Genomic DNA, 17,751 nt, shown 5'->3' with positions numbered 1-17,751 from the left:
CAAAATTTAATAAGTGTATTTTAATGTAGAAAAATATATTTGAACTATAATTATCAACTGTGTACACCAAATAAAAACATACAGGATTAATTTTAAGTAATTGCTCTTTTCCTCTGGTCTTGTCTCAAGTAATCATCATCCCCACCAAAGAAAGACATTTTACTTTATTTAAATCCTTCTAACATAAATGGTTCAGTGCTTTCAGGAGCTAGGGCAGTAGGTTGTTGAAAAGTAGTTCTACAAAAATGACATAGAAAAAATTTTAATAATGTTTTCAATAGTACACAAAGCTTCATATCAATTACTTCTTCTGACCATCCAAAGTGATACTCAAACTGCATTCATTGACTTCTTTAATCACATCATCATTGCTGTTAGTGAAAATAAAAAATGAAGGCAGTTATTGAGCTAGAACACATTTGACTATTTTGTTGATTTTGTGTGATGCAGAACAGAATCCATCTCTCGCTTGCGTAGCTAGCTGTCACCTCTCCTTGGGGCTAATGTGAATAATTTTGTTTGTGCCAGTGAAGGAAGCAAATAGAACCCTTTGACACAGAACAAAGACTGTATGACGGGTAAGGAGGCCCAAATTTTCATATTCTTTTTTTTTTTTTTTTTTTTTTTTTTTTTACATTTCCCTGACACTTATGACCTTATTTTGTCCATTTAAATTTGAAAGATTGCATTGCTACGTAGTTTCCAGCAGTCAGTGCTCCAGAATGCCCTTGAGCTGTGTTCTTCCACTGAGGTTTCTCAAAGTTTCAGTCCCAGCCTGGAAAACCTGTGGATAGGTACTGTGTGGAGGATTGCATGGGCAATGCAGAGCAGGAAGACTGTGTGTGAACAGCCATATCTGTGTGGATTATTACAGTGACACATCAAGCCCACCATCAGTAATGGGTGAGATCTAATGCAAGAGTGGATGAGCATCCTTGGGTTGACTGTACACTGGAAGGTTTAGCCATCTCAGGCCAGGGCTTGTGTTGTGTTGGCTGAGGTAGCACATGTGAAATAGCTCTTGGATCTGCTGCTTTGCTCCAGCTAGCTCAGCTCACCTCATTCTGTCTTAGCTGTTGGCAGATACTCAGCATCCCTTTCTCTCCCTAAGTAACCTCCTGAAAAAGCACTTTGTGCTTGTGTGTTGGAAGAGGCAGGAAAAAAGAAAAGAGACTTGATAAGTGTGCTTTAGACAGAAAGGAAATGAGGGGTGCTAAACTCTAACTCATAATGACTTTGCAAGGTTAAAGGCTGTGGAAAACTGCAACAGGCCTGTCTAGGTAAAAGAGAATGTACTCTCATCTGGATTAGGAGCATTCAAACAGGATTACCTTAGTGTCTTGGTGAAATTTCAGGACAACTTTATTCTATGACAAGAATAGTTGTTTGGTGGCATTATATGCATGCATTTGTTTTAAAAAAAGATCCTAAGCTTATTCCATGGTACTTCATTGTGCATATTTTTGTCCTTTTTGATATGTTATTCCCCTACATTCATTTCAAGCTTTTTGGGTTCACATAGTTACTTAATTTCTCACAAAACTTTCAAATCAAGGTTTACTGTCTTGATAAGAAGAATTGAATTGCTTTTTTCACTCTATTTCCTTGCTAGGAAGGCTCTGGGATTTGAGAAGTGGTTTAATTAAAAAATAAAGGGGAAGTCACTGGTGCTCTTCTATCATAGAAGAGGGAAAAATATTACTTCTTTGCTATGCAAGAACATCGCATGCCACTGTACTGAACTTGTTTTGTGTTATTTTCAGTGCCATGTCCGAATGGAAGTTTGTAACTTTGTCTTGCTGTTTATTCCCCTGTTGGCTTCTCCTTCTTGACCCCACCACCTAGGTGGGGACTAACAAAGTGGCAGAAAAACAACTTGAAATTTTTCTGTGTGCCCACTGAAGGCTGTGTGTTGAGCAGCTCTGTTTCTGCCCATCCAGGTTTTTTTGAGTTTGAGAGTTATTCTAAATGGAAAGCTCCATGGCTTTCTGTAGTGTGCTTGGTATGCTTTCTGACCAGCAATAGGAGGAACGTTTCTTCTGAACCATTTCTGGATGTGTTTAAAAACTGTTTGGACGTGGTGCACAGGGATATGATTTAGTGGAGGGTTGTTATAAGTAGAGTAGTACGGTTAGGTTGTGTTTGGACTCGATGATCTTGAAGGTCTTTTCCAACCTGAGTGATTCTATGATTCTATGAACAGATCTTAGCCAAGTGGCCAGTTTGAATGCCTTACTTTTGATATGTTTTGGCTGTGCAACACCTGGATTAAAAACCTTAGAGAAAGAGGTAGGAAACCACCATCCAGTATGTACCATTATGTAACCATCCACACCAGTGACACAATATGCCACAGATCCAGGTAACACCAGAAACGCTGGGACAAATCAGAGCTGTCTGATGACAGCCCAGGTTCACCTGCAAGGGAAGATAAATTTTACTGTCTGTAGTTAAAAGTCTTACCTCAGGATGAGCAGAAAGATGTTTTTGAGAAGTGCTGCTATCAAAGACTGTGGACCTCTTGTACTTATTGATCTAAATTATGGTGACGAGGCCACTTGAAGAAAAAGACTGACTCTGCTCTACATGAAGATGTTGCTGCATGTTGATACAGTGGCTCAAGAAAGGAGGACATTGATCTTAGAGATTGAGTTAATCTCCTCAGAAAAAAAAAAGAGAAATCAGATTTACACATCAGATTTACACAGAAAGGAGAGAGGACAGAGAGATTAAGTGAATGAAATCAGGTCTGCCTGTTCTTTCTGCAATTAACAGCGTGAGTGGTGAATATACAAGGACTGCTCCAAAAGTAATGCTTACTTTTATGATGTTGGCCCACAATGTCAGAGGCAGATGGTGGTGGTATGGCACTAGAAGTTGAACCTTCCAACCAATATTCCATTTTGATGCCGTGTAACTAATGGTAGCAGAGGACCATATGACATGGAAGTGCATATGAAACAAAGGTGTGCTATTAAATCTCACCTTGAGGAAAAAAATACACCCATTGACATTCATTAATGCTTGCTGAACATTTATGAAGAACAAACAGTGGATGTGAGCACAGTGAGGTGGTGGGCAGTGCATTTCAGCAACAGCAACAGTGTGCCACTTCTGGTGAAGGTTTTGACACATGGCATGAAGGCTCTTGTTCATGGATGGTGGAAATACATAGCTAGTGATGGTGACTAAGCTGAAAAATAGTGTTTTGTAGCTGAGAACATGCTCTATCAAATAGCATTATTGTGGTCTTTGTATCTGTTGTAGTTTCTGTGGAACTGATACCTTTAAATAAATTCAAGGCTTTCAGCAATTAATTTAAAGTTTTTGTTCCTGGAGTAGGAGGACATCTGGAACCTAAAAAGCAGAGACTTCATGTTCCACCAGCTTTTAGTAGGAGGTAAACTGTACCCTGCTATGTTTGATGCTAGGTGTCGTCACAAGGTCACAGTGCCAATTAAAAACTTAGTCAACAGATATATACATTTATGTATGGCAAAAGAATAGGATGACAGTGCCTTCAGATGTGATACAGGCGCTACACTGCAATAGCAATAAAGAAGGAAAATTGGCTCACCCCTTTCAACAAGCTGTGGATGTCTGGGTGCAAGGTTACTTCCTAGATGGACATGGCAAAGTCTTGGTTGGTAAGTCTTGGTTGGAAAATTTCTTCTTTTAGTTTCACTTTTACCTAAGAGTACATGGGGAATTCAAAGTTGTAGAGCAAAATATAGACACAGGGTCTATATATCCCAAGGAGAAACTCAGCAGCAGTTCTGAATCAGAATAGTTTTTTGTTTGCATCTGGAATTTTTGAGATGGTTGAACTTCTTAATGCAAAACAGAGGCTCACTGCAAAGCAGGATTTTTGTACAAGAAATTCCTTCATCAAAAAAGATGATCTGTTGGTGCAATTTTTATTTTAAATTTTCAGTGAAATAATGAACCTGATACTAAATGGGAGATGTATGTAATTATACACAATTTATTTTTCATAGCAAACAGTGAATATATAAATGTATATAAGTTAATAATATACATACTATGTGCAGGTCAGACTGAGCAAATTGTTGCTCCTCACACAGTTTGCTGCATCTTTCATCATTTATCTCAGCAGAATGAAACTGCTGAGATTATCTACAGGAAGAAGTTTCATTGGTTCAGTGTTTGCTTGCTTTTAGAAAGCAAGCTTACTCTAAGCTGAGTTTGGGAGTACGTTTTCCATAGTGTATTTCCTAATGGCAGAACAGTTTCAGGAGCCTACCACTATCCATGCCCAGCTGCTGAACCTCTCCTGCACACTTGTGCCTCTCTCTGTGCAGGTGTTTGTGGAGCTGTGTTGTAAACTGAACAAAGATTTCACAATACAAGGACAGGGATGTTTCAGTGCTGTGCCACAGCACAGCTATGGCAAGCCACAATGCACGGATAAGATCAGATAGTGCTTTTATGTTCTGACCTTTCAGGAGTCAAGCTTTTCCCCTTTCCTCCCCCTTTTTCAGATTTTATTCTTTTTAAACTTGAAAACTATCACTGCTCTGACTTTACAGAGAGCAGTACAATCAATTAAATAAGACTAAGGAGGAAGAAGGTTGTAATATACAAAGTCCTCTTCAATCAGGCTTAGTGCTGGGGAAACTATAGGGTGCAACTTCATTCTGCAGTTTACAGCATCCTTTTACTGTTATCCTCCCTTTGTTTTGTCTTGAGCTGCTCTGTGACCAAATAGATAAATTTAGGATTTCTATTTTCTTGTCTCAGAAAAGCAGCAGCAGCTAATGTGTATGGTGATGGGAACAGAGAAACTCTTAATCCAGGGACTAATAAGGGCTATTGCAGTAAATCAGTTACCCCATCTGAGGAAAAAAAAGAGAGCTGTGGTTTTGATATATGACTTATTTACCTTTTTCTGCTTAAGTATTTTTCTGATGATTACTAGAACTCTAGAAAGTGAGGTGCCTCATCAAATGTAGCTGTGGTTATACATGATCTTAGTGAGACTCTGGTGGTGAAACAAAGTATTGAGTGACTGAAGGAACTTCTGTGTCACAAAAGGCTGCTCAGAAGTGAAGGACACGTAAACAATCCTTTGAGCTCACTGGCACCTTGTCAGGTTACCTTTCCTTGTGCTGTGTATCACTTCTGAAACTGCAGAGAAAAGGTGAAGGGATATCACATGCTGCTTGACTGTGGGTATCCCCATCTGCACAAGATGCCCCAGCTTCCCTTGAAGTAGACAGTTGTCTCATTGATGAAGAGCTGTGCAGCCAAATAAAAATGGCCTTACTCGGATACTGAATAAACCACCAGTTTAATAACTGTAATGAGGTTGAGACACTTGACTCGAGTAGAGACAGCTACATTTAGGTGTTGACAGTCTGGAACTAAATCTTTTGGCTTGTGGTTTTTAATCAGCATAAAAGCTGGTATTTAGAGTGTCAATTTAGCTTGAAATTTTATAAAGCTTGTGAAAGAAAAATCTCTTGGTTCTTATGGTAACTTAAAACCAGAACCTTCAGAGTATCATGTGAGTGAATATAATGAGAATATGCCACAGAGAGCATGTCTTTTATACTCAGGTAGACAGTGGTTTCCAGTGAAAAGTTTTAGGGAGGAGGATGTTTCCTTGCCTGCTGAGGCTCTCTTCTTCAGAGAAACTCTTAACTGCAAGCCAAGTAGACATGTCAGTATTTCCATTGACATAATGCAGCAGCCATTTTCTGCTTAACCTTGTGCTTTGTTGCTTTTTTTGTATTGCAAATGTGGTGCCATTTTCCTATTTTGATGTTGAGAAAAGGTATTGCCTGGTCTGGTTCACTCTGGTCTGCCCAGTAAGATTTGGACTCAGGATTAAGTCATTTCATGTGGAAGCTTTGTATTTTTGCTGATGGCTGTTGCAGAAGAGATTTAAATTACTGAATTAGCGATGGAGAATTTTCTCCCATTACCACTTTTCAAGCTGTCAATTTCTCTTACCTGAGCACTGTATCATGGCCAGGATCTGTATCCAGTCTGCTGCAGTGTGGTGCTGCAGTGTGGCATTACAGTGGAAAGGTTCCTTTCTGTGGTAGCGAATCACTGTGAGCACTGGAAGATTTGGCTTTGCAAACTTGATTTACCCAGTTTCAGTTACTTAACCTTTTTCTCATGCTACTTTTATGTACTAATGTGAAGAAAAAAATTGTATTTCTAGGTGTTTCACTGGCTTGGTAGAAAAGATAGAAAACCTGAATTTATTAACATTTGTGCACTCTGTGCTCTGCACCTGATGGTTTAGAGTGAATCTATAGAGAATTTGGCCCATTCACTTCAAAAGAAATTGTGGTTTCAGTAAATTTAAGTACTAAATTGATGGCTTTTGTTGACAAATGTTCTGACAAGTCATGCTTGTGAACTAGTATGTGTCAGTTTTACTATGTCATGTTACAAAAGGCCTAGTGTTTTTTTGAAAAATGATGCGAAGTATTGGTACAGCTCCTTCCCAGTACAGTCTGTGGAGGAGGTTTTAGTGTATGTACTATTGGCAGTGAGAAATTACTGTTAGCCAGAAAAAAGTACAGTTCAAATAGGAACAAGAAAGTTTCTGTTTAATCCTTACTTTCTACCACTGTTTCAAAGTTTGAACTTGCTTTGTTTTTTTATCTGAGTCACTACCAGTTTCCAACATAATTACGTATTTCTTTAGATACTTACATATTATTTCATCAAAACAATTGAAATCTAAAGCAAATTTTATAAACTCAACCATCATCTAACCCCAGCCAGCAGATTTTGAGAGCTTAAGGCTTTGCACTTCTGAATGTTTTCTCCAAAGCTTGTACTTGCAGCAAGCCAGTTGCTCTGAATCCAGTGCTCATAGGCACACATCGAAGTGGTAAAAGTGATAAAGTGCACTCCTGCAAAAACAGAGGCATGGGCAGTTACTACAGAATAGCTATTGTAGTACAGGTTTGTATAGTTCACCTTGCAGAAGCTGTTTAAGTGTCCAAAATCCTCTCATCTTAATCTTAAGATCTTGAAAGATTTTAGCAAGACAAGCTTTAGCTGTCATTTTCTGTGCCAACCAAGACCATTAAGTCTGAGAGGTAGGAGAAAGCACAAAACACACAGTCTAGAAATACTGAACATGGAAGTCAGGCAGGGGATCTGGCAAAAGTTGGATTTAGGGAGCCAGGGCTTGTCAGAGGTATACTCTGGCCTTTTTTAAAATGTCTATCCATTACTCAAGTACTGTTCAAGAAAAATAAAATCTGATAGGCCTAGAAGCTTAATTGCGTGTCTGTAAACTTCAGATACAATTCTAAGAACCTAATTTGCAATGCTTACTCTTACATTTTTTCCAGATGATTCTTCCATAATATTATCTGTCTGTGATAGTAGTTTGTATGCTTCTCTCTATGCTTCTTGTAGATAATACTGCCAATATCAAGGAAACTACTGCAGTTTATTTGTCACTTAAGGTGACAAATGTGTGAATTTTGTGCTTACAAAATTCTAGTCATAGCAAGATCCTTAGAAGGGTGCCTAGATTCTGGGAAGCAGTAGCTTTCTCTTGATACATTTAATCTTATGCTTGGCTGTTTTTTTCATTTTCACCATCATGAAGAATAGGCCTTTATTCAATATAATATATATGCCTTATCTTTTGTTAACACAGTATTTTTACTCGTACATTAGGGAAAACCTTTTTAATGACAGGTGAGTAAGCTAATGCACACTTCTTTTATTTTCATCCACAGTAAAGCTACACAAATAAATTGTTTCCTTGGGGTACAAATTTTGTTCTACTTTTCTTTCAACATTTTGCAAGCCAAAATGTGTAGTTCCATTTTTCAAAGTAACAAAACAGTTGTACTGTACAGTTACTAGCCTGAACTGATGGTTATGTAGCCATGCCATCCCAGGACAAGGCACAAGGTACACTGTTAACCACAGTTCTCTTTTTTAGGGGCATCCTGTAAGATAGTTTAGGATGTACATTTTGATAAGGACAGCAACCAGTCTGCATGAGAACAAGAACTTCCATTGTGATATTTTTAATATTTCTTTTTATTAAGCTCTGAAAGAAACTTTCCTTCTGCTTGTGTTTCCAGTTGTCTGGGTGTTACAGTTGTACTCAGTTAAGCTGTTTTAATAGTGCCAAATTGTTTGCAAATATACCTCAGAAGAGAGGACAATGGAAATACTTTACAGGAGACTGAGGTTTTAAAAACTGTTTCATACAGTAACATACAGATTGAGAGCTTGATCTAATTAACACAGACACAGACTTTCTTCAGTATTATTCTCCTATGCGTGCTAGATTCCTGCTGCTAGACTTGGTCTGATGTGAATCAAAATTATGCAGACAGGGATTTATGGCTGCAATCTGTGGAACAGCTAAAGTAAGCCAAGAGTCTGTGCACCTGGAGATTGTTTTCATCCTGCCCATGACTACTGAAGCCAAATACAAATATCCTTTTTGGCAGCAGGATGTGGACAGTTTGGTTAGGATTTAAAGGACAAACTTTCGCCTGTGGTGATGAGGTACTGAGGTCTTCCAGGTGTTCTACTTGCATTCTGGGGTGAATGGTTTGTCCACTGCCAGCTATCTTGGAGGCACCAGCTACTGTTTGCGACTGAGGATCATAGAATCACAGGATCATTAAGGTTGGAAAAGATCTCTAAGACCATGTAGTCCAACTGTCCACCTACCAATATTGCCCACTAAATCATGTCCATGAGCACCATATCTAGACATTTCTTGATTACCTCCATGGATGGTGACTCCACCTCCCTGTACAGCCTGTTCCAGTGCCCAATCACTCTTACAGAGAAGTTTTTCTTAATGTTGATGATGTTATAGTTTGGTTTTCTCTGACTAAATGATCCTGTCCATCTCTTGCATTAGACTGCAGCTGCAAAATGTATCACCACACATGTTAGCAGGGAAATAAAGGATTTGTCCCTGAAGGGAGTGCTGTCAGTAGACCTATTGGTTGCCTTGCTCAGAATTTTGCTGAGCTGATCTCTGAAATTCTGGCAGGTGTCATAGCTGTGTTACCATAGTCATGTTATGTTCAAGAGAGGAAGGGTTGTAAGCTCTGTGGAGAAGAACCTAGGGGTCCTGGTGGTTGAAAAACTGAACATGAACCAGCAGTGTGCTCAGAAGGCCAATGGTATCCTGTGCTCCATCAGAAGAGGAGTGGCCAGCAGGGACAGGGAGGTGATTGTCACTCTCTACTATTTCCTAGGGAGACCCCATCTGGAACACTGCATCCAGGTCTGGGACTCCCAGTACAGGAAAGATGTGGAGCTATTGGAGAGGGCCCAGAGGAGGGCCACGAAGTTGATCAGAGGGCTGGAGGACCTCCCCTACAAAGACAGGCAGAGGAAGCCGGGCTTGTTCAGGGTGAGAAGGGAAGGCTGCGAGGAGACCTCATTGAGGACTTCCAGTATTTAAGAGGGGATTATAAGCAGGAGGGGAATCAACTTTTTACAGGAGTACACAGTGATAGGACAAGGTGGGACGGTTTCAAGCTCAAAGAGGGAAAGCTTAAATTAGATGTCGAAGGGAAATTCTTCACAGAGAGAACAGTGAGGTGCTGGAACAGGCTGCCCAGAAAGGCTATGGTTGCTCTGTCCCTGGAGGTGTTCAAGACCAGGTTGGATGGGCCCTGGGCAACCTGGTCTAGTACCAGATCTGGAGGCTGGTGACTCTGCCTGTGCCTGGGAAGTTGGAACCTGATGGTCCTTGGGGTCCCTTTCAACCCAAGCCATTCTGTGATTCTGTGGTTCTGTGAAAGTCTGGTCCATTGTGATTGACTGCTGTTATGTCTGGCAGATGTTACTTGTTCCATTAAAAAGAAAGTATTTTGTTTTGTTTTGTTTTGTTTTGTTTTTCCCTCCCTCTTAGGTGGAACGTATTGGGTATTCAAGGAGCCTTACTTAGCCTCTTTGTGGAGCCAATTTACTTCTCTAGCATCATCTTGGGGAGTTTATATCATGGGGATCATCTATCCAGAGCCGTATACCAGAGGATAGCAGAGATAGAAGATCTACCACCTCTTTATACACTCAACAGACCTTTACTTAGTGGCAAGTATCTAACGGAGAAGGCCGTGCCGGTAACTAAGTCTGTTCCAGTAGCATTGTGATTTTGCAGTTCTCAAAACCTGGAAATTACGTATTGTGAGTAAACTGGTTTCTGGTTGCAACACAGAAGATATGGTCTAAACCTAATAGGGATACACAGACAGAAATACCATAGCAAGAACCCTTCATGAGATAAAAGATGCCAAAAAAAGAAAGAAGCCAGAGTATGAACTGAGTGCACTTGCATGTAATTGCCATCTGGAGTGTACCTTAGCAATAGCTGAGGCAAATTGAAGGCCCGGGCTTAATGAAACCTCTTATCACCTATGGGATAGTGTGTTAGCTCTCACTGTCACTTCTCTTACAATTGAAGATATTTCTTGAATAGCTATGTCATTTCTCAGTTTTCCAAGATAAAAATATTAGGCTCACAATCTTTAGGCCAGTAACCAACGAAAAGTGGATGATGAGATTACCTCACATGCCATTGATTGCATTTTATTTTGTTATCTTGAATGCAGAATTAGCTTTAGTTAGCATGCTGCCCAACTTGTTTGCATGACCCAGTTGTCACAGTGTTTTCATTTTCATTTCATAGTTAATGCACAGATGCTGCATTTAGAGCCTGTTGGAATGTCCCTGAGAAATATTTGTGTACATTTTAAAATGTTAGCTGACAGACAGCAAAACAGAAAACCCTAGCAAGTAACAAACAGCTGCTTAAACTCTAGCAGGGCTGAGAGTATTTGAGTTAACAGTAACTTCAAATTGAACCATGATTTAAAAGGAAAGTTTGAATTGTCTTAAAGAAAATTCAAAAAATCTAATTACAGTAATGTTGTGAAAGCTTTGAAACGGAAATCTCTTACTTCCTATTGTTGTGTGTATTGCATTGTTCTGCAGAGCTAGGCTTTTGGCACAGCTGTTTATTTTCCAGAAAAAGAAAAATAAATCAGTATTTTAAAGCATTTTTTAGGTTTGACATGGATTTTAAAAATTAACATAGGGAGCTTGTGGGCATACCAAACAATTAGCTTTTTTTTTTTTTTATTAATTAATGGTATTATGAAATGGTATCATCATCTGCCATGAAATAGCATCATTGCTTAAACATGTCAATCAAAACTCGTGAAGCAGTAGAGAGAGTTGAGAAGTGTTCTCAGCTTTTGAGTTAAATGAAAATGCGTATCTCAAAATGCACAGGAAACTTTCTTGAGAGGAGACACTAAGAAGAATTAGTTCAGTGGATTTCTTTCTACTGAATTAGTCTTGAAAGCTAGTTTTCTGCTCGCTGATGTTGGATTCAGCCGGGATTTATGTGTAGCTATACATCTACTGTTTGATTCACTTATTTCACAATGTTTTCTTACCTGAAATAAGCACTGCAGGGGTAACTCCCAAACTCTAATCTCTCCCTTATTTGTACAGCTGTGGAATCATTGCTTATTTTTAACAAAGAAGTCAACTAAAACAGAAATAGCTGTTCAGTTATGGCACTCTGTCTTTCCCCACTGTATCTCAAATGGTTTAGCTGAGAAAACACTATGAAAGCTGTTTTTTTCAGTCTCTCATGAGATAATTTGTGTGTCTTCTGGGACAGTTGCATTAAGATGAAGTTACCTACTCTACTGGTAAAAATAATCTTCTCATCAGATGTTCTTTCTTTCTTCATAAGACATTTTCTATTTATATATCCTTTTCTCATCAAGTTAAATGGAAGCATGCGGATCGGAGCAGCTATTTTTCAGCTGAGAGTGAGTTGGCAAGAAATTCCTCATATGTATTACCAGTTATTTTTCTTTAGCTAATTTCATGTGCCTTGAAGAGGAGCTCCAGCCTGTGAATGTACCCGCACTCTTTTGCAGGTGGTCTAGATGCAAAAACTTAATTCATTTCTTGTACTCAACAAGAAGCTGACAAACATGGAAGGAATTTCTAAAGATTTTAAATATTCATGCTTAATCAGGTTTCTGAATGACTACTATGTTTGTTTTTTAATTTAATTGGATTTGTTTGTTGGTTTGTTTACAAAAGATGTCCATCAGAATAATCTTTGGTGATTTTTGGTGTTTCCTGGTACCTTATCATCTTCCATTTTGGTGTTTTTAGCACCGCACCGCCTTTGGATGAAGCTTGATGTGAGGTCTGTCAGGTTTTGTTAGTATGTACACACTGGCCTAAAAAAGTGGTGACTATTGATTTTGCTTATTAGACGTGATTATAAGAATATCCTCAAGAAGTTCAGAGCAATGTTCTCTAAAATATCTTAGTTGTAACACATTTCAAAGGAGAATAAAATATTTTACTTTCTATCCTATCTTTCCCTTCCATTACTATTTTCAGTCTGTTGTGTTGTGTTCATGTCTAGCTTTTGAGAGAGAAGATAGAATCCACCTACTTTTGCAACCTTAGTTTTCCTGTTCATGCTGCCTGTGACCCACCTTCTGAGACTCTTTGGAATTTTTCCAGGGTCCTTGCAGATTAATTGTGTTGCTAACCAAGGTGTCATTTAAGTATAGTTGAAATTCAGAGTCATTTTTGTTTGTTATGACATCAAAATAACCTAAGAAATGCAGTTGTGTAACTGCTATTGAAATATATTGCATGCTGGATGTTATGTTCAGTAACATCTTCATTTGAAAATCCCTTCTTATAAAACCTCCACTGTGCATGAGCGAGCTGGTAGAGTAGTAGAGCTGGTAAGTAGTCTCTAGTATTTGCTGAAAGAGTTGCACATACTCAGGATGTGTTGGTCTGAGGAGAGAATCACTCACTAAAGGAAAACTTTACATTGAAATAATGATGTTTCACAGTAATGAGGAAAGGAGCAAAATGTCACTTTTGCCATACTTCGTGAACAGTATCTGATCACCATACTTGTTCAGTGGCATATGAAACAAGCAGAAGTAGTAGTACAAATATTTTTAAGTTAAATTAAAAATATGACTGACTCATTTGTCATGTGGTAGCCTTTTTAACCCCTCTTCCCTCAGTAGGTTTGATAAGTTCTCCAGTATGTAGTGCTTTAAGTAAATCACTCTGTTTCACATAAGCTTCATAAAACAAGCCTGAATTTACATGTTTATGGAGAGCCAGAGTTCAGATTCCTTTTGTTTCTGCTCTCAATTAGTAGGTTTTTTTAGGTGTAGACCTTCTGTTGAGTGACTCATGGAGTGGCAGGGTTTGTTTTGCTCTGCAGTGTTTGGCTTTTAATGGCACAGAAGCTGTTGGGTTGTGTGTGATCAGCTCCAGTTTTCACGAGCCTTCATACATAATTTTTTTGGCAGCCACTCAGATGGACAACAGAAGTCGTGACAGTATTGCTAGAAAGAAAATGGAGAATAATAATAAAGGAAACTTTCATTCCAATTCCATTTTTTTTCAACACCCCCATTTGGAGCAAATGGGGAATGGTGGGACTGTTTATTATTTACTTCCTCTCTGGGCTTACTGTCTGTCAGTTGCAGTGACCAGGCTGACATAAACCAAGCATAAAAATATGTCAGCATCAGAAAATTCAATGTGATCATTTCAGAATGTTTATTTAGTAATTGACCCCCCTGAAGCTCTCCTCCTCCCACAGCTATAAGGAAGGAAGTTAATCAGTATACAGAAGTGTTACTGGTTCCCAGCGTGTCTTCCAGGCACTAAGGCTTGCTTTTGAACATTTAAAACATTTGTGGAAACAGCACTGAACTACCTTCTAAGGCTGCTGTATTTATGTAGAAATAATGGTAATTTTAATGAAACATACTCTACAGCTACTGAAGTGTGGATGCCTTCATGTCTTGGTTGCAAGACATTATGTGATCTCGTACCACCACTCTGATCTAACTTCATCTTTTTGCAAGGGAAATTGAAAAAGCATGTTGTAGGCACTTCTATATAGGATTAACTACTTCAAAGAAGATAGTACTTAAAAGTTAGTAGCTGAATTGTAATTGTATGTGTTGAGACATGGCTAGGGTTCGTTGTTCTGCACTGGCTTTAGAATGAGAAGTGAAACACTTACTTAAGCTCTTACAGCAGCAGAGTGAAAGGGAATTGATTGAACAATTACAACCACGGAAATTTTGTTGGATCTGCTCTGTCCTGAACTCAGTTGGTGTTGCTCCTTAATGGACTTTAAGGGCAAGGGTTACCTGTGCTGGACTCCAGCAACATTTCTTCTTCTTCATAGTTATTTCAGGTTCATAGCTCATGAATTGGTTTGCCCTGTAAACCAGACCAGATATTCCGGAGGTGTATGTTGTCATTTAACCCTGCAGGCAGCTAAGTACCACATGGCTGCTCGCTCACTCCCCCTCAGTGAGGTGGAGGAGAGAACTGGAAAAGATAAGGGTGTGAAAATTCTTGGGTTGAGATAAGGACAGATTATTGTGAAGGAAACAATAAGACAAAATTTAAAAAGAAAGGTGAACAAGGCATGTGCTCACCAGCAGCTGACCAGTGCCCAGCTGACACGGTCTGAGGGCAACGCAGCTCCTCCAGCTTTTATTGCTGAGCATGACATCGTTGATATGGAATATCCCTTTTGCCAGTTTACGTCAGCCCTCCTGGTCTTTCTGTCCCAATTCCTTGTACCCCCTGGCCTCCTCGCTGGCAAAACAGTGTGAGAAGCAGAACTGTCCTTGATTTGGTGCAGCACTGCTCAGCGTCAGCTAAAAACATCTGTGTTATCAGTGTCATTTTCATTCTGAATCCCAAACACATCAGTGCCATTTGCTTGAGGTATGATTTCAGTAGCCTAATAGAAGAATGATTGGGAGTTAGTGTTAATTGTTGTCATTAAATCTCTCTTCTTTCAGGTATTAGCAATGCAGAAGCACGCCAACCTGGGAAAGCACCAAACTTCAGTGTGAACTGGACAGTGGGAGACACTGGTCTTGAAGTTATTAATGCTACAACTGGCAAAGATGAAATGGGTCGTGCATCTCGCCTGTGTAAGCATGCTCTGTACAGCCGCTGGATGCGTATTCATGCAAAGGTATATGTTCCAGAGTGGAACATTTTCACTTCTACTTTATTCTTTATGGTATGTGCATGTGTATCTTCCTGCATTCAGAAGCCATTTTCTGAGCCTGTCTTAAGCTGGGCCTGACATTAGCTATCAGTCCACGCCATAATGGAAGATAACACATTTATTTAGATTACTTAATTGTGTAAAGTCTGGTACAAAATACATGCAAGGATCTGATAATCCTTGGTTACAGCTAAGTAAGCAATAAATCTTAACTCCTTTCCTTTTGCCTTCTCATTTTAATTTCTTTGGAAATATAATCCCAGTTGCACTGAAGTCTAACCTATCGAGCTTTCACCCTGTCCTGCCTTAGGAAAAAGACACAAATACTATACATTAACAGCTTTTCAGTGTCTAGACTTTTTCTGCCCAAGGACATGGGTAATCCAGAAGAAGCAAAGGCGTGCTAACTATAGTGGAGCTACCACAGCACTTTTGAAATGTGAAGTCCAAAGAGTGCCTCTCTCTATATGTGGATTGGCTCTGCAGGAGGACACGTTTTGCAAGAGGAGGGGTTGTGGATAGTTGCAGTGAAACTGGATGCAGAACTGCAGTAGATACTGTGCTTTTGGCTTGTTGCCTTTGCCTGTACATTTGGTTGAGTAGTTCACTACTTTTTCTTTTTCCAATTGGTATTTTAATAATTCAGTTGCTTTCAAAATGTTTGGCTGAATAGAACATTTTCTCTCTTCTCTCCTTGTCTTTTTCATCTCCACAGCTTTCGTCCAGCTTGCGCTTGAAGATCTTCAAGCCTAATCTATACCATGAAACCAAACAAGGAGCCACAGAGTATCAAACTGCCAAAGAGTGTTTATTTAAAGCATTCCTGAAGGCAGGACTTGGAGCATGGGTGGAGAAACCCATAGAACAGGATCAGTTTTCACTCACTGTCTAATTCACAGGCTGCACATCAGTTTGGAAAGGGAGTTGCTTTGGAAATCCTGGTGTCCAGCATTGCTTTCTGGCATCTCCATACCTGTTAAAACATCTTTTTTACTGTTTGGAGTTGTAACTTTTTGTTTTTTGAAACTTGGTAGTAACTGTTTTGGTTTTACCTAAGTATTGAAACTCAATGATAATCTGACACATAATTGTATATTTTGTTATGGGAAAGTAATTTCTGGTGTATTTCTAGAAATACTTCTACAGCAGTAAGGCTGTCCTTACAGTATACAATGACTCATTTTTTCTGGGTTAAAATAATTGTTTTTTTACTTCAATGTCATCAAGTGCATGAAGAAATGATTATTTCTTTAGATTTTACACCACACTTTTAAGAAGTAGCTTAATTTTTTAAAAGGAAAATAGGCAACAAAATTGATTCTACTCTTCTGTTAATTTGTTTTTGAATTGCAGATGTTGCTAGCACATAGACCTCTAAACCAGAATGAAGTCTGGACAGCTAGTTTTCCCCTACTTCCTTGCTCTTTAAAACCAGCTGCTGAGAAATTCATGTCTTTGATGTATGTATTTGTTAGTCTGTGATCCCGTTTTTAACATGCAGCTTTCTGTTCTGGTTTTAAAAATACATTTACTTCCCATTTACACACATTGTGAAGTCTTTTTTTTTAAACCACTGTAAACTGGAAACAACAAAATGATTATTTGTAAGTTAAGAAGTTTAGTCTGTCGTGTGCTGAAATCTGTTTAGAAGTAGGTAATTTGTATATACTTTGAACTCATAACTATAATGTGATAACTTAGAAAAATTGGCTCATTTTCAGGGCACTAAGCCTGAATGGCCAAAAAAAGTCACTCAGCATTAATTGCTGTCTTCTCAAAGAAATGAAAAGCTCTTGTATGGACAAAAAGTTGTTAAAACTTCTTTTCTGCTTTTGTTCAAGTTGTTATGTCCCTTTTAAGATTTCATTCCCTTTTGTCTTTACATGTGTGATGGTCTTCATGAAACTAGCTAGGTAAGTTGCTCTTAATGTGGTTTCATTTTCTTTGACAATTAGTTAGGTGTTTCTCAAAAAGGTGTAGACACTTGAGCTTTATGTAAAAAATGTAAAATAGAAAGAAAATATTTTGAGATTTGTTTGATTAGCTGGTGTACTGAAGGCACTTTCAAAAACTTTTTAGTATATGATATTTAGGGGTGGATTACAGAATGTCTGAAACTAATCTCTGCTCCAAAATCTATGTCCAAACACATCCTGTGGCTCATACTTATTCAAGTGTCATGCTTGCTTTCTGGAAGGCCACTTGGTGATCATCATTCTTTTGCAAATGATGAAGGTGATGTTCCTTTGACACAGGAGTCTGTGGCACAAAATCCAAACCAAGTATGTTTTAGCTGATGGGTCCTGTCCCTCAGCTTTATGTCCCCACTTCTTGCCTATGCTGCACCAGACATCAGATCCATGGGCTGCTTCAAATGAAGGGTTATTTTTAGACTCACACTGGGTCAGAGGTAACTTTGAGTTGTGTTCACACATCTGTGGAGGAAGTGAAGTGGAGCACAGGAGCCCCTTTGGCCAGCTGTATGGCTAAAGCCTTTGCCTTGTGAAGCTGTAACTAAAGTTAACCTCAGACCAAGCATCTCTGGGGGGGGTGGTTAACCCAACTATTTGTGCCATTGGAGACTTTGTAGAAACCACTTCTGGCCAGTCATGAAGACCAGGGAGATGTGCTGCTTTGTTACTGCTCAAATAGGA

The 17,751-nt window shown here is 39.0% G+C and overlaps 1 protein-coding gene across 1 annotated transcript in view; it reads left to right on the top strand.

Moving 5' to 3' along the window:
• Positions 1–16,645, top strand: part of ADARB1 (adenosine deaminase RNA specific B1) — a 74,921-nt gene extending 58,276 nt beyond the window's left edge. Inside the window, exons 8-10 of the mRNA XM_065750640.1 lie at positions 9,896–10,077; positions 14,883–15,061; positions 15,813–16,645. Of these exons, the coding sequence (XP_065606712.1) occupies positions 9,896–10,077; positions 14,883–15,061; positions 15,813–15,989 (538 nt within the window). The 3' untranslated portion in view covers positions 15,990–16,645. The remainder of the gene's footprint in view (positions 1–9,895; positions 10,078–14,882; positions 15,062–15,812) is intronic.
• Positions 16,646–17,751: the final 1,106 nt, after the last annotated feature.

The sequence above is a fragment of the Cyrtonyx montezumae genome, unplaced genomic scaffold, assembly GCF_038088225.1.
Source record: "Cyrtonyx montezumae isolate F1298 unplaced genomic scaffold, pur_monq_1.0 scaffold_7, whole genome shotgun sequence".
Taxonomy (NCBI): domain Eukaryota; kingdom Metazoa; phylum Chordata; class Aves; order Galliformes; family Odontophoridae; genus Cyrtonyx; species Cyrtonyx montezumae.
Note: the sequence above shows the minus strand (reverse complement) of the source record. Positions and strands in the feature narration are given on the sequence as shown.